Below are 17,175 nucleotides of genomic sequence, written 5' to 3'. Positions count from 1 at the left end.
AACTAGTGCTCGGAGAGATGCTGAGACAGAGCCTACCCAGAGCCCCTCACCTCTGTATATATTCATTCTGTGTTTATAAAATATTTCAGCCCCAAACACGTCGTGTTCGGGACTCTGTGAAGTGGGCACCTGCCTGGGACTGCGGTCACTGCAGACAGCAGTGAAATGCTCTGTCTAGGGCTCTGCTCCCGGGTCGCCCCTGTACAGTATCAAGCTTGTAGCTCTCAGCCTGGCTACTTAGTCACTGGCCTATAGACAGTGGGGGAGGGGAGGGACACAGAGTGACAACCTTGAGGTAAAAAACACATTCCTTCCTGCTGTCTCTCTACCCAGTCTGGGTGGCAAAGAGCAGGCAGGCTCAGAGAGTGGATGGAGGTCAGTTCCTGGCTGAGTATTTGATTCGTGTCCCCTCCTTCCCTCCCTCCCCCTCCCTCCCACCTCTCTTTCTCTTTTGATTTTCTCTAGAGATAGATTCTCAGTAAGTGACCGAGAAGCTGCAGTGAACAAATTTCAGGCTACCTTCAAATTTACAACCCTGTCTCAGTCTCCCGAACACCGGAATTACAGGCATGTGCCATTCCATGCAGAATGTTTAGGGGGCATTTGTTTTGCCTCTCAACCCAGGGGGCAGGCTTTCCCCCCAGGCACTGTCCCCTTCCTCTCCCCTTCCTAGGACGGGTTTTGAAGGTGAGGCCTGGAGTGATTGGCAGCTGCCCCCTCCTGTGTAACTCCCAGCATGGTGAGCTTGTGGGCACCAGCTGTGGTCACCTCAGCTTGCAGGGGGAGGGAAAGTCACCTGAGAGCCAGCCTATGCTCTCAGAGTAGTACTGGCTTCCCCGGATGGTACACACTGGCAAACCCGAGGGCCACGGAGCCTCGGCTGCCCTGTGTTCTCACCTAGTGTTTCAAAAAATTCCATGTCCCGTCTTTCTGGGGTTTCTGAAATGGGAGAGCAGGCAGGGGTCAGCGTCTAAACTGGAAACAAGCAGGAGACTGGGGAGTAAGGCCCCGGAAGGAAGCACCTTGGAGAGGGATGGGACAGGCAAGATGGTCCCCAGGGACTTGGGGGAACAGCCATGGTGTGCTGGGTCTACTGCGTGTGGTTGCAGTTAGTGTCCATCTGCATGAGGGGATGGAGGAAGGAGAAATCAAAAGGAGCTGGTTGCTGTCCTCCCTCCTTTCCCTCAGTCCTCAGCGGAGGTGGGCAGATTAGCACATGGACAGAGAGACATCTGTGGGGATGGGTCCGTGTGGCCACCCAGGAGGAAGAGGGCAAGTGTGCCTTGGTAACCAAGTCTGGTGGAGACAGAGCCAGGTGGTCGAGTGGGAAGACAGTGGTGTGGTCCCTTCTGTTCTCTTGGCTGGCAGAGTCTAGACACCAGCTTCCCCATACCATGTGTCCAAACCCCTTCCTCATATGAAACGTCTCTCTCCACAACCTTCCTCTTTCCCTTCGCATCCTCCTGCATCTAAGGGGGAGTCCACAGTCACTCCCTGTCGTGTCTGCCACAGGAGCCTCAGTGCCCTAGGCTCGCCCGGGCTGAAGCCATCTCCTCAGGGTTTCCTTCCACCCGTGTCGTCTGAGCCTCATCCTTCACACCACCCTTGACTTACAAATGAGCAGTTTGGTGCAGGCTGCTCCGAGCTGCATCAGGGGATGGGATGTAGATCCCCCGTGTCGCCAGAGCACTGAGCACAGGGGCAGGGGGGACAGTCAGCAGAGTCCAGGACTGCTCCACCCCACACCCATCAGGCAACTTTGTCTCAGGCACTTCCGCAGCCCTGACAGGAAACCAGCCACCGTCTCAGCCTCCCGCCATCTCAAGGCAACTTCTTGTTTCCCCGTTGCCCTGTGCGGTTCGGAGTTGTGGTCCTGGGCTCCACCCCTTAAGCTTTCCCAGGCTCTATCCCAGCAGCTCAGAGGGGCTGGGATGGTGGATATGATTTCAAAACTGGCCAGGAGGCAGAGCCGGGCCCTGCGGGCACAGGTAAGGCTAGAAGGGCTCAGGGCAGGCTCAGTCTCTGAGGGGGTGGCCTTCTGGGTTTGGAGCTACAGTGGGCCTGCGCCTCACTCTCCTAGGAGCTGACTGTAGAATCTCAGAACAAGACATTGGGGTGGGGGGGAGACATTTTTCTCAGAGGCCTTTTCTATCTAACCTTAGAAGGAGAGACGAGTTCTGAGATCCACAACTTGGGGCAAGAGAGACGGGGCCTCCACCACTGAGGGTAGGGGGAAGGAATTGAAGGAAGGGGTGCAGAACCATAATGAAGTGAAGGGGAATCTCTTGGCTCAGTTCTCTGACCTGGGGTGAGGAGGCCTCTTCCTCTTCCCCACTCCTACGCCTATAGGTTACAACTCAGGAGCTCTTGATACTATTTTTAGGCTCTGGTTACGTGTGGGTCTCCAGAGTGGGGGCCTGCCATGTCCCCCTGAAATCACAGTGGAAGAGCCTCTGCAGCCCCCAGAAGCAATGAGAACCCAGCAGAACCCTGCTCTCAAAGGGAAGCTCCTTTAGCCTGGTTTCTTCCCACTTACCTCGATGAGGGTCCCTCTCTTTCAACCCAAGCAGTTGGTGTCTCTGGGGCAAGCCTGCTTCGACTCTTCCAGTGATAGCCCTAAACCTCTCTCTCTTGAGTATCTCCAATACCTGCTGGTGTGTCCTGTATTTGAGACCCATGTTAGCTCCAGTAGGGCGTCAAGCATAAATCCCTGCTCCAAAGAGCCCAGCATGATAGTATCTCCCCATCACCCATGGACCCTTCCAACCCCGGGCCTGGAACCAGGCAAGGCCACAGCCCCCTGTGTATCCAACTGTAGGGCCGGAGGTACATCTGCCTCCTCTGTTCCCTGTCATTATAATTTCTGTCCTGTCCCAGGATATCTCCTGGGCGCTGTGGCTCAGAGCTTCATCCCCACACATCCTTTCTCGCACCCTGTTCTGTGTGTATGTGTTTGTTTCCAGCATTTGCCACAGAATTAACTTGCATATTAATGGAGTATCTAGGTAGCTCTGCCTATATACTTCAAGACATTGCTTCACCTGGGCACACCACCCTATGTCATGCTCACAAGAGATGCATGTCTGGGACTAGGGAGATGGCTCAGTGGGTAAAGTGCTTTCTGTGTAAGCATGAGGCCCAGAGTGTGGATCCCTTGTACCCATGTAAAAGCCAGGTGGGTATGGAAATCTGCCTGTAATCCCAATGCTGGGGAGGCAGAAAGGGGATCTCTAGAGCAAGGCAGCTAGCCGGACTAGCCAAGTCAGTGAGCTCTGGCTTCAAGTGAGAGACCCCGCCTCAATACATAAGGTGGAGTTTATGTGGGGTTAAGTGACCGAAGAAACCAATGTCAGCCTCAGACCATACACATATACGTGCATACACACAGCACACACATGCTCACACATGCGTGCTCTCTCTCACACACAGCACATATACATAGAAAGAAAGATGGTCAGGTAGGCATCAGTTACCCAGCCTCCAAGGCAGAACGCCATTGGATCTGAACAAAGTGACGGACAGCTTAGGCCTCTCTCCAGAGAGGCTGCGCTTTGAGGCTCCCCAAGAAGCCAAAGCCAGCAGGAAGGGAGCAAGAGGAAGTTGGGCCACGGGAGTAGTCTAAGGAAGGGCAAGGATGTGGCTGGGTAGGTACCTTCTTCTGGAGAGGTAGGGGAGCGTCCTGGTGTAGCCAAAACACAAGGTACCACATGAGGTTTGGGGTCAGGGAGAAAGGAGAAGTGGGCGGAAGGTCTGTCTCCACCACGGGAGCCTAAAGAAGAGGAATTGGTGGGCTCAACCCACCTGCATCCTGGGAATCGGCCAACTTGTCGAAACTGTGACCTCCCATGTCTCGTCATGCCTCAATTTTTTAATTATATTTTATTTATTTATTGGATGCCCACGTGAGTACACACATGGTCCTATAAACCACAGCCCATGTGTGAAGTAAGAAGGCAGAGTCAGTCCTCTCCCCCCACCAAATGGGTCCTGAAGTTCAAACTCGGGCTGTCAGGCCTGGCATCAAGTCCTTTAACTGCAGAGCTCTCTCTCGTCAGCCTCCAGTTCTGCCATCTCTCTCAGCCATGCCACACCCACGTGTGTACCCTGGGGACCAATCTCTGCCACATTTCCAGCACCTGGCTCAGTTCCTGCCCCAGAACAAAGAGGAGAAATCTTTGTAGGATGAGTGACCTGGTTGGGAGGGTTAAGATTTATTTATTTGTATGTGTGTGTGTGAGCACAAACACTCATATATGTAAATGCATCATGTGTGTACCTGGTGCCCAAGGAGGTCAGAAGAGGGGATCAGTTCTTCACGAGCTTGAGTTAGAGGGTCATGAGCCATCATGTGGGTGCTGGGAATTGAACTCAGGACCTCTGTAAGAGCAGCAAATGCTCTTAACCACTGAGCCATCTCTCCAACTCCAAATAAGTGTTTTTTATGTTTCCTCCTAAATCCCAGGGAGAAGCCAGACTGAGTAGATCTTACACAGGTGTCTCAGTCATGAAGGAGATGAGTGCGTGAGTGTGTGTGTGTGTTTTAATAACTGTTACAAAAATCAGAAGCTCCAAATTTTTTAAAGGAAAAAGAACTGGGCTGGAGCTCAAAGGACAAATATCTATTTGCCCTTTATACTTGAGGCCTAGGATTCAATTACCCCACACCACCCCCCACCCCACCCCCCAGCTTAATCCCCATAATCACACTGCCCAGATAGATCCTTTGTCTGCATTTTATTGGCTTCAGTCTTTTTGAGACAGGTCTCATGTATCCCACCCTGGCTCCAAACTCCACACTAGACAAGGATAATCTTGAACTCAAGTTCTGCCTCAGTCTTCTGAGTGACAGAAATACACTGCTTGGTGTGGCTGGTTGTGTGCAGTACTTAGAATCAAACCCAGGGTTCCCTGCATGCTGGGTGAGTTCTCTGCGGCCGCCCTCAAAAAATAGGCTTTTTGAGCCCTATTTGCTAGGAGCATCGAGTGTGATAGAAAACTGTCAGTCCCCAGTGCATTTCTGCCAGCTTGGGTTTGATAATGGCGCTGTCTGTTTCTCTAGGGTGCTGACATTGCTGGGCTGCGTGTGGTGGGGACACTGGAGGGATCTGGGGAGAGGTCTGGAAGTCAGCTGGGTGAGCTGGGTAGAATTGGACACAGGCAGGCTGCGGGGAGCTGAATGCACCTGGCCTGCTGAAGTTCCCGCCTGGACGGGGACTGGGACCGGAGACTTGAGTGCAGCTAGAGCTTAAAGTTCAAGGCCAGGAGCAAGGAGTGGCAGGAAGTGGAGCCCAAGCCCAGGGAGGTGATGGATGGCCTCCCAGGGCTGAGACTTTGTCCCTTCACCAGCAGGGAAGCAGAAAGTGTGAATCACACCGTGAGCTCTCTTCCGTGACTAACCAGATGAAACCCTAGATGCCCCAGTCCTTTGTGGGGAAAGGGACCACTCCTTGCTTTGAGCCTGAATTCTCCAGCCCAGTCCATCTGACTGCTCTGCTCCCTCCTGTGCGCATGCGCGCACCTTCAGTGTGCCTATGAAATACTGGAAGACCCCAAATTAGGCCCGCTAAAGAATTGGTCCCAGGCCACTGGTCTGTTCCGGCTGATGTTTCGCCTTTCTCTAAGCGCAGACTCCTCTGTACCTCCTTGTTATTCGATAAACAAACTGTCATACAGCACTTTCAAAAACATGGTATTTTTTTTTTGTTTGTTTGTTGTTTGTTTTGCCTAACTGAGTCAGAGAGGTACCAGGGCTTGCTGAAGGTTGTCCAGGTTGCAAATGTCCAGAGCCACACTGTGTGACTCTGGAGTTACCCCAAAAGCCTCCTTCTGCTCCTGTAGGTGGATGACCCCCCGGAACCAGTGTATGCCAACGTAGAGAGGCAACCTCGTGCCACGTCGCCGCGCTCGGCTGCAGCTCCTCCTCGGCTCAGCCCAGTGTGGGAGACGCACACAGACGAGGGCACTGGGCGCCCCTACTACTACAACCCCAACACGGGCGTGACCACCTGGGAGTCACCCTTTGAAGCACCTGAAGGCGCCACCAGCCCGGCTACCTCCCGGGCCTCTGTGGGCAGCGGGGAGAGCCTGGAGACAGAGTGGGGCCAGTACTGGGATGAGGAGAGCCGCAGGGTGTTCTTCTACAACGCCTTGACGGGTGAGACGGCCTGGGAGGACGAGACGGAGGAACTGGAGGAAGATCCCCAGGACCAACTGGAAATGCAACCCAGCCAGAGCCCACGAAGCCCCCAGCAGCAGAGGGTGAGGGGCTGGGCCTCCCCAAGGGCCCCTGGTTCCAACTCCTGCTTCTCAGGAATCAGAGGACTGGGATGGGACAATATATGTGTGCACACGCGGGGAGTAGAGCAGTGGGGGGGGGGGAGCATTTCTAAACTTCTTTGACCTCTTATGCTAATCAGAAACCAGATAATGAGGACAGGCCCCGCCTCTGAGCGTTGCTAACCCCCACCTCTTGCTTCTCGGGGACCAGAGAGTAGGGGCAGAGCTCTCAAGGGTCCCTGACTTTTACTTGCTTCTTGGCTCCAAGGACTAGAGAGTAAAGTGAGGGTGGCTGGAGGCAGAGAATTTCTGACTCCATCTTCCGGTCCCTGCAGCCCCCGACTCCGGAAACAGACTACCCCGAATTACTGGCAAGTTACCCTGAAGAGGACTATTCTCCTGTGGGCTCCTTCAGTGATCTGGGCCCCACTTCTTCCTTGTCTGCACCCCCTGGCTGGTCCTGTCAAATTACCCCAGACAAACAGATGCTCTATACCAACCAGTTCACTCAAGAGCAGGTAGGACCTCACTAGTAGACAGACCTAGACAGCTTCTCTGTCACTCCCACCCTGAACTTGCTCACTAGGACCGCCCCTCAAGTCTAAAGTGAACACCCCATGCCATTCAACACTAAGTCCGGCGGTGTTCTAGCCCTTAGTACTATCCTGGACTCTAGACTGAGGGCCCTGACCATCCCTGTGTCCACAGTGGGTAAGGTTGGAGGACCAGAATGGGAAGCCATATTTCTACAATCCAGAGGACTCCTCTGTTCAGTGGGAGCTGCCCCAGGTAACCAGCTTGGGAAGGGAGATAGCTGGGAGGGGGTATAATGACATGGGGGGGGCGTGGAGAGAATGACAGGTGACATGTGACTCTCCCCAGGTCCCGATGCCTGCCCCTCGAAGTGTTCGAAAATCCAGTCAGGATAGTGACACTCCAGCCCAGGCTAGCCCTCCAGAGGAGAAGGTGAGAAAGGGCCATGAGGTCTGGGATAGGTGCAGAATATTTCTCCTTCTCTGTAGGCCCCAGAGTAGAGAGAGCAGGGAAGCCCTGGAGTAGTCTCCCTGTGTCTACTTCTGTAGGGACATTTTCCTCCCTCCCAGCAGCTGGGTGGTTGACAGGGTTCAGCAAGCTTCAGGCTTCATCTGTGGCGAACCTCCAACCAAGGAGACACTAGCTTCTGTCCCCTACTGCTTGTTCCTTCATAACTATTCTCTCTCCCCTCGGTTCTTCTAGATCAAGACCCTGGACAAGGCAGGAGTGCTTCATCGCACCAAGACAGTAGACAAGGGGAAGAGACTTCGGTGAGGACCCGTCTAGACCCAACCCTGGCTGGGTAGGCCTTGATGATGAAGTTCCCCTAGCCAGGAGCTAGGCTCTCTCGTGCCACACTTTTATTAATCATGGTAGCAACTTCATACAAGCTCCTGTGAGGAAACAGGAGCCTAAGGTTCCTTGGCTACCATCTGTCTGGGGTGGGAATCCAGCCCTCTCTAGCCAGTACCCCAAGCTATATTCTTAAAACTCTATGTCCTAGTATGTGTTTGGGTTAAGTGAGTCCTCCGGCCCAGGAGCAAATTTAAGCCCCACCCATACCTACTTCCTCCTAACTCAGCAAGAAACACTGGAGTGCCTCCTGGACCGTGCTGGAGGGCGGTGTCCTGACCTTCTTCAAGGATTCAAAGACCTCAGCTGCGGGCGGCCTGGTGAGACCTGTCCCTGAGTAGGGGACACCTTCTGCTCTTTTTCTAACCTTAAGATGGGCACCCAAGTACTGAGGGGCAATAATGGAGGATTCTCTCCTGTACAAACACCTCCCACAACTTCGGGCCGGACCAACTGTCCTTGGGGATTGTCGGCTCCATTCTGAACAGCAGAGCAGCTGAGGCCTAGAGTATCTGCTCACAGGACGGGGTTGGGCTCCTTCCTTCTCTTCCCTCCTGCTTGCCAGTGGGTTCTAGGACAAAGATGTACCAGGGGCCTGGCGTGTCAGAACCAGGTGCTGTTGCAAGCCCACCTAGATGGATGACCCCAAATAATTCTGCTTCCTCCCTTTATTCCTTCCTTCCCCACAGAGGCAGCCTTCCAAGCTCTCCACCCCTGAATATACGGTAGAACTGAAGGGGGCCTCTCTCTCTTGGGCCCCCAAAGACAAATCCAGCAAGAAGAATGTGCTAGAGGTGAGTGGTTGGATAGGGAAGGGATCCTGTAAATCCCACTGCAGACAGGGCCCAGGAATGGGGGCCTATGGAAAGGAGGGCCGGAGTTCTCAAGATTCAAAGAGAAGTCTGCCTCATGTAGGGAACAGAGCTTCTGCTTGTCAGGCTGTCTGAAGTCCCTGACCTGGGAACAGAGTTAATAGCCCTTGCCACAGAGGGTAAGGAGCAGGTCTCTGGGAGGGGAGTGGCTTTCTTCCTCTCAGTTTGAGACCAGGGTCCCTGATTTTAGCTGCTCATAGTGATGGGCTGAGCCCGGAACCTGCTTTCACAGACTAGATTTCTGTTTTTATTGGGTCCCCATCAAATAAAGCAGTGACAAGCTGGTCTGGCTTCCCCAGCAGGTAGAGCAAGAAGACTCTGGCAAAGTCTCAGTACCACACCCTTCAGTGTTTAGGGGTTTGACAGTCCCTGAGAGCTGCGAGGCTGAACCCAAGAAAAACACACAGGCAGTGAAGGCTGAGGAGATGGCTCGGTCAGTAAAGTACCTAGCGCACAAGCAGGAGGACATGATGGTCCCCAGAACCCTTGTAAAAGCACAGTGTGGCGGCACATGCTTGTAATCCCAGGGACGGGAAACAGAGACATGGATTTCCCGGGGCTTGCTGCTCAGCCAATCTAACGTAAAATGTGGAATTCCAAGTCAGTAAGAGACCCTGTCCAAAACAAAACAAAACAAAAACAAAGGAGACACCACGTGAGGTTGGACTCTGGCTTCCACCTGCACACATTCGAGTATACACACACACACACACACACACACACACACACACTTTCCTATACAGGTATACACACACACCACATATAACAGGTATACACACACACACATTCCTATACAGATACACACTCGAACACATACACATTCCTACACATACACACACACACACACACCACATATAACAGGTATACACACACACACACATTCCTATACAGATACACACTCCAACACATACACATTCACACACACACACACACACACACACACACACACACCATAGGGAATAAACTGGTAAAAAGCCACCAAAAACCCAGTAGCCAGTAGCTGGCCAAGCAAGTTAGGGATGGTCCAGGATGAGGGGGAACTGGGGGCAGACAGTAAATAGCAGGTGCTCTGGTGGTCACTGAGAGGAAGTTGGGTTCTCTAGGTGGCAAAAGAGAAACTGGACAGCAATCAGTCACACAGATGTTTACTCTTAGGGAGAGGATCCTCTCTCAGTTCCAGGGAATCTAAGCTGATTCCTAATCCTTTGTTCTTAAAGAGCTTTCTAAAGTGTAACTCTATGTATGAACCTGGGGTCTAGAGGGATAACTGAGAAGTGTTCATAGAAGCTGAGCTGGGACCTTAGGACTGCTTCAGATAGCACATTGTGAAGTTCAGAAGCAGGGACAGACATTCTGCAGGGAGCCCGGATGTTTTGTTTCTTACGATTCTCCAAGCTTTATTTGGTTCTAGATTTATTTTATATTTGTGAATGTTTTGCCTGTGTGTGTGTGTGTGTGTGTGTGTGTGTGTGTGCCTGGTACCCCACAGAAGTCAGAGAAGGGAATTGGGTTCCCTGAAACTGAATGGTTGCAACCTTGTTTGTGGGTACTAGGAACCGAACCCAGGCTTTCTGCAAGAGCAACAAGTGCTTTTGACTGCTGGCTGAGCCACCTCTCCAGCCTCTTAGTTATCATTTTAAAAGGAGAACAACCAAAAGACAATTTTCTCTGACTCTAGAAGTTGTTCCCCACTGTGTGAGCCAGATTCTGCTGTCTGCCTCTCTGGACCAAAGGGCAAGGCTGATGGTGTATATACTTCTAAAGCCAGGCATTGCAGCTGGCGAAACTCCATAGATTCCAGGTGTCTGGGGTCAGCCGTGGGCCAGCCACGGTCCATTTCTGCTCCTCCCTGCAGTTTTTCCCATTGATGTTCCAGCAGCTAGCACCTTCCATAGGAATTTTCTATCATTTGCCCGTGCCCTGGGGGGAGGCCTCCTATGTTCTGTAGGCAGCAATGAACCCTGCTATAACTGTTCTATAACTACTACCTTTGTGCCCATAGAATGACTCAAATACACTGGGCCTCACTTTAGTAAACACTGTTTCCCATGGCATTAAACAAAGAGGAAGAGTTGGGCCTGTCTTTTGGCCTTTGCTCTATTAGGTTCTGAGTTGCTTAGGGCGGGGACAGGTCACCTCCCTCAGTACACACACACACACACACACACACACACACACACACACACACACACACACACACGCTAAGCCTACTCCCAAGGCAGACGAAGGAACAGGGAACTGACTGATTTGTGTCTCTCCAGCTGCGAAGCCGAGATGGCTCAGAGTACCTGATCCAGCACGACTCAGAAGCTATCATCAGCACCTGGCACAAGGCCATTGCTGAAGGCATTGAGGAGCTGGTAGGCGGAGCCTGGAAGGGCTGATGGGGAGGGGCTTGGGCTTTTTATGCGGGACCTTCAGCTATGCACAGAGAACCCCATGACATCAGCTCTGGGGCTGGTTTTGAAGGACTGACTCTACAGGAGGAGACAGGCACGGCCTGAAGAAACTTGTCGTTTTGAGGGAGGGAGGCAACCAGACTCAGGAACTGGTTCTCAGGATCCCGGCAAGAATGACATATACCACTAGAAGATAAAGCATTCACAGGTTGAATTCAAGGGCCTTGTGTCTTCTAGACAAGTGCTTTGCCCGTGAGCCACAGCCCCAGGAGTGCCAATTATGGGTTTCGGATATAGCTTAGTGACAGAGGGGTTACCTAGCATGCAAATGATCCTGAGTTTGATCCCGGGCTCTGACAAAATCAACAGCTATTCATATGGCAATGGCCTGATAATATTTGTCTCTTAATTCCATATGGGTTAGCACTGGGTAAAGATTTTGGCTGTAGGAATCCAGAGGCAGGAGGTACTGTTGGCGTGATCAAAGTGGCAGCCAGTCCAGTGAGATGGAGAGAGTTGAGGAATTTGGAGGAGGCTAGAGACAGCCGGGATAAAAAAGGGAGAGGAGAGGATAACTTTGCTGCTCCTGGAGGACTCTGAAGTCAGGGATGGTGGAAGGTCTGATTGCCAGGACAGTAAACTGACAAGAGAAAACAGGCTCTTCCTGGGGGCATCTCCAGGCCAGAGCTGCTCAGGAGAAGCCCCAACCTGTCCCAAGCCTTGCTTCTCTGAGGTTGTCTGATTTCTAGTCTGCAGACTTGCTCCAAGGGGAGGAAGGTGAACCCAGCAGTGCTGATTTTGGGTCCAGTGAGCGCCTTGGAAGCTGGCGGGAGGAGGATGTGCGTCAGAATGCAGGTGTGCGATGGGGTCAGGTGGGAAAGTGACCCAGGGACTCCCCGTTGAGGAGCCGGAAGTGGTGCCCTGGTTGGGGTCTATGGCCAGTGGGCCAATGCCATTACTACCACCTGCTGACGGAGTTCCGGTCTGTGGCAGCCTCACCCTCGCTCAGCCCCGGAGGCCTGGAAAGCGACTTGAGCAGGGTCCGGCACAAGCTCCGTAAATTCCTACAGAGACGACCCACTCTGCAGTCTTTGCGGGACAAGGGCTACATCAAAGGTACCTGCAGTTCGCCGGGATCCGGGCTCAGGTGGCGCGGGGCTGGGCGGCGCTGACCAACCTCTCCCCCAGACCAGGTGTTTGGATGCGCGCTGGCTCAACTGTGTGAGCGCGAGAGGAGCCCTGTGCCACGCTTCGTGCAGCAATGCATCCGCACCGTCGAGGCCCGGGGTATGTACGCATGGCACACAAGGCAGCGCGCCTTGACCAGTTTTTAGGGAGCCAAAGGTGGGAGACCCCCTCGGTGAGCACTGGGTCAAGAAGAAGGAGCCGGAAAGACTCTGAGTAGGAAAACCCTGAGTAGAAATCCTTAGGGACCCCAGTCCTCCCAGGGTCAGTCATTTCCTCTCCCGTAGGGCTGGATATTGATGGACTGTACCGCATCAGTGGGAACCTGGCCACTATCCAGAAGCTGCGCTATAAGGTGGATCACGGTGAGGCCCTTTCCCAGTCCCTTCCCTGGGGCCTGAAGGCACAAGGGAGTCCTGACTGACTGTCTCTCAATCCCCGCCGGGCCCTTCCCCGCTGCAGACGAACGCTTGGACCTGGATGATGGGCGCTGGGAAGACGTCCACGTGATCACAGGTGCCCTGAAGCTCTTCTTCCGAGAGCTGCCGGAACCCCTCTTCCCCTTCTCGCATTTTCACCAGTTCATAGCAGCCATCAGTGAGTAGTAGGCTTGGGAAGAGGAGGGTCGGGGAGGTTAGCTCCCTTTTGTCACAGCCAGCAGACCATCTCCGGTTCCTTCTCTCACTCAGAGCTGCAGGACCCAGCCCAGCGCAGCCGCTGTGTGCGGGACCTGGTGCGCACGCTGCCAGCCCCCAACCACGACACGCTCCGACTGCTCATCCAGCACCTGTGCCGGTGAGCAAGCCATACTTCCTAGGGCAAAAGAGGAGGGCTCGTGGCTGGAGCTCAGTGTTGAGTGACTCCCCAACCTCTAACCTCTTGATCCCACCGATCCCACTGCAGGGTGATCGAGCATGGCGAGCAGAACCGTATGTCTGTGCAGAATGTGGCCATAGTGTTCGGTCCCACGCTGCTGCGGCCTGAGATGGAGGAGGCCAGCATGCCCATGACCATGGTCTTCCAGAACCAGGTGGTGGAGCTCATCCTACATCAGTGCGCAGACATCTTCCCACCGCACTGACTGTGGACCCTGGGTTAGCCGGAGGCCGTGAGGCTGGACTTCTCTGGGGCTCTCCGCTTCCCACCCCGCTGCACTGTGACTCCAACACCCCTCGATTCCGAGGGGACGGTGACCCCTGGTGGGCAGTTCATGAAATGTGATTTCTCCCTGTTACATCCCCTTTAGGTGTTCATTAGGGCCCTTTCCCCGATGACAGCGCCACCTATTGTGTGGATGTGGTAGTGCGCCTGGGGATGGGAGGTGGATATTTGTTTTCTAGTCCCCACTCATCCACCCCCACCCCGGCTAGGAGAAGGCATTCTGGTTTCCTCAGACTTGCACTGGCTAGGCCTTGGTGGAGACCCTGTAAGCCCCATGCTATGCGGGAGGTCATGCAGCAGCTACTAACATTGTCTCTGCTGCCCCGGGCTACTGACTGCCACCCCAAGCCACTGACTGCTGACTCGGCCTTACACATCAGTGCCGCCCTGATACAGGCCACCTGAGAACTTTTCCTAAGCTTCCCTCTCTCCCTGGGCCACACCGGGTCTCTAGGAGTTCTTCATACTAACCCACATGCCAACCCTGCACCTACTCGGCGCGGCTCCAGGGATTTGGGGCTTGCAGAAGTCAGATTACTTCACGGGTCCCTAGGTGATCCGATTCCCTGCAAAGGCTATCTTCACAGCAAGCCCAGCTTCTAAAGAAGGAAGTGATCCCCCAGCCCCACTACAGCACAGCCTGTAGGTAGACTAGAGTAAATAAGCTGGAGCACTTTGTGTAGGTTAGAGGTTGGGGCCCCCTGAAAGCAGCAGGGAACCTACCACAGCTGTTTGGGGGGACAGCATAAATAGAAGCCCCCCAGCTTCTGTCTGCACCCCGGCTGGATGCCTACCTGGTACCCACTTGCCATGTAGAGCTAGGAGAGGCCTGTCTGGGAGGTCACAGCCTTGGGCAAACAGTGTCGGCTCATGCACACACCACCTCAGTTTATGCATCTGAGCCCCTAGCTCCACCCACCCCCACTGACTCAACAAACAATAATAGCTACTATTTATTGGGCATTCAGACTATGCCAGCCTTTCCCTCTGGTTTCTCCCTTGGTTTCATGCAGTCCATATTTATTGTGGGTCCTCATGTGCCAGGCGCTGTGCTCTGGGGCAGGGGTTCTACGCATGCGCTCTGGAGCTTGAGGCCCAGTTAGTATGGCTGATGCAAGCCCAGTTCTGATGGCTGCAGGGCACAGAAGAGAACAAATGGAGGCCTCTTGCTGTACGCCTATCTATTTAAAGTCCTAAGGCAAGCTAATGACTAACTGTTAAATAAAAGGTTTATTCTCCTACTCTGGTGAATGTATTTTGATAATAGCCCGGAACAACGGTTCTAGCTTAAACACCTTGGACTCTTAATTGAGCATTGTGGTGTGTGAAAAGCTACTCTGACCCCCAGCCTGCCTAAATCATCTGCCCCTGTACAGCTAAGGCTGGTCTTGAACTCCTGACCATCCTGCCTCTACCTCCCAAGCATTTGACATTGCATCATGGGGGTCAGCTGCTACCTTTTCTCCCTTCCTTTCTTCCTTCCTTCCTTCCTTCCTTTCGTTCTTTCAGATTTATTTATTTACTTATTATGTATAATGTTCTGTCTGCATGTATGCCCACAGGCCAGAAGAGGGCACTAGATCTCATTGTGGATGGTTGTGAGACACAATGTGGTTGCTGGGAATTGAACTCAGAACCCCTGGAAGAACAGTCAGTGCTCTTAACCTCTGAGCCATCTCTCCAGCCCTTGCCACCTTTTATTTGCTAACTGAAGCACCACAGGTTCTACCCTCTCAGAGGCTGTCAAGACAGACACCACTGTACAAGTGTTTCTGTGGCCACGTTGGCTTAGACGGCTGCTGCTGCTATTGTGACACTGCAGGTGGCTTAATGAACAGAAGTGCATTCTCCACAAAGCTGGAGGCTGGGTGTTCAAGCTGAGGTGCAGCACGGTGGGGTGGGGCGACGATATCTTGGCCTGGCAGGCAGCACTTCCTTGCCACGTTCTTAAACAGCAGTGGGGCTAAAGTGGGGCTAATCCTTGCCAGACGAGGATTCGGGTCCCAACTTAAACCTAGTCACTCCCAAAGGCCCGGTTTCCAAACACCATCACACTAGGGCTTCAGTGTGACTTGGGGGAAGTTCTGAGGTCCCATTTGTTGACCTGCGTGTTTCCATCCTCTTGGGTACACAGCTGTTGCCATGCCTACAGTGACCCTTGCATCTTACTTGTTGTGAACCACCCCCATCATCTTTATCAGCAGCCATGGGAAGGGGGCTGTCCTACTGCCTGCCACCACTGGCTTCCACTAGATCTCCTCAGAGCCTGATCTGCCTCCCTCCTTCTCCACAGGTGGCCTCTGTCCCCAGCGATGACAGAAACACAGGCAGCCACAGTGAGGCTCAGAACAGCTCCCCCTCTTCCTAGTTCTTCACGTCTCCCTGGGGGATGAGTTTTTTTTTCCTTCTTAAACATGCCCACAGCTCTCCATGGTTTTCCCATACTGAGCTGTTTGCTGGTGGCTTCCACCCAACACAACAGCTCAATATGGGGGTATCATGGAGAGCTGTGGGTCTGAGGTCCACCTGGGGCACTCAAGGCAGACACCTGTACAGGAATGTGGACCACAATATGTGGCCCATGTCTAGATTCAGGCAAACTCCCAGGAGCTCTGGGTGAGCTTACACATTGTCTGTCCTGTGCAGACTGCTCTATTGACCACCTAAGTTGCCTGACAGATGGCATAGATCAGGGCAAAGCATCTCTTTTTTCAGCCTTGGGCATGTCCCAGCAGAGCTTGGATGACCGTTGTTGGTCACCAACCCTACCAAGCCGAGTCTCCACCCACTGGGAAACTTCAGTCATGGAAGAGGTTATAGTACCCACAGCGTCCACGACTACACGACTACACCTGCCTGATCCCATGGGAAGAAGTTCCAGTCACTGTCACACTAGGAAACCCTCCACTGCACACTTTTCTAAAACCAGACACTTAAAATTATGTTTATTTATATATTGTGTATGTGTGTTGAAGGGGCATGCATGTTAGGGCATGTGTGTGTGGAGGTCAGAGTTCAACTTGCAAAAGCTGGTCCTTCCCTTCACCCTGTGGCTACTAGGGTTGCTGCCGGAATCACCTCTACGTACAGCTAGACTTTGAAAGATGCCCATGTTCACCGTCCCATCCACTGTCCTCAGCTCCTGCACACCAGGACCACAGAGTCTCTTACGGACTCAACAACACACCCGTGTTGATAGACACTTTGAATCTCCAAGTTCCCCTGACATGCAGGCCCTCCTGGAAACATCTCTCTCTCTCTCCGCCCCTTCATGTTCCTTCCACCTCTGGCCACGCATGGGAAGAAGGAATTCTCAGGCCAGACCTTGGAATATGGCAAACTCACTTCGCTCATGTCCAAAACCTTGGCCTCTATCTTGCCAGCTCTCTTCCTCCTACCAACCTAGCATAGGGGGCTAAGGTCTGCCTGGATCCCACTGAGCACCTTCCCTGTACCAGGCTCCCCTCATTTCCCCAGACACCCTCAGTTTAAACCCAGCCCTAGTTAGAGAATTGTCCCGCTTAAACCTTAGTCCGGTGAGGCAGCTCATCAGGTCTACTGCCAAGCCTCTCAACCTGAGTGTAGAAGGAGAAAACCGAGTCCCAAAAGTTGCCCTCTGACCTCTGACCACAATGTATTTTGTGACACATGTACCCCCCCCCAGTGTTATTTTTCCTTTTATCTTAAATATTTTTGGAATAAGACCACGAGTTTGGGTCTAGCCCACCAGGCTCAGGCACCTTCTCGCTCGTCAACACAATGACATAGTGGCAGGGCACTGGAGCCAAACTGCCTGACTCAAACCCAGACTGACCTCTTCTGCACCTCAGTGTATTCATCTGGAGAATGGGGGTGCGATAGCACTACCTACTCTATATATGGCGGCATGAAGAGTA

At 53.1% G+C, this 17,175-nt stretch overlaps 1 protein-coding gene across 1 annotated transcript in view; it reads left to right on the top strand.

Annotated features, from left to right (window-relative positions):
- The window catches only part of ARHGAP27 (Rho GTPase activating protein 27), a 29,903-nt gene extending 15,383 nt beyond the window's left edge, over positions 1-14,520 (top strand). Inside the window, exons 4-18 of the mRNA XM_080923346.1 lie at positions 5,839-6,258; positions 6,612-6,794; positions 6,985-7,065; positions 7,159-7,242; positions 7,513-7,580; positions 7,892-7,982; positions 8,352-8,456; positions 10,796-10,894; positions 11,683-11,788; positions 11,927-12,049; positions 12,122-12,220; positions 12,406-12,483; positions 12,581-12,715; positions 12,808-12,913; positions 13,022-14,520. Of these exons, the coding sequence (XP_080779472.1) occupies positions 5,839-6,258; positions 6,612-6,794; positions 6,985-7,065; positions 7,159-7,242; positions 7,513-7,580; positions 7,892-7,982; positions 8,352-8,456; positions 10,796-10,894; positions 11,683-11,788; positions 11,927-12,049; positions 12,122-12,220; positions 12,406-12,483; positions 12,581-12,715; positions 12,808-12,913; positions 13,022-13,199 (1,956 nt within the window). The 3' untranslated portion in view covers positions 13,200-14,520. The remainder of the gene's footprint in view (positions 1-5,838; positions 6,259-6,611; positions 6,795-6,984; positions 7,066-7,158; positions 7,243-7,512; positions 7,581-7,891; positions 7,983-8,351; positions 8,457-10,795; positions 10,895-11,682; positions 11,789-11,926; positions 12,050-12,121; positions 12,221-12,405; positions 12,484-12,580; positions 12,716-12,807; positions 12,914-13,021) is intronic.
- Positions 14,521-17,175: the final 2,655 nt, after the last annotated feature.

The sequence above is a fragment of the Micromys minutus genome (genome assembly GCF_963924665.1).
Source record: "Micromys minutus genome assembly, chromosome: 10".
Lineage (NCBI taxonomy): Eukaryota > Metazoa > Chordata > Mammalia > Rodentia > Muridae > Micromys > Micromys minutus.
This window is presented reverse-complemented; position numbering and strand designations above follow the sequence as displayed.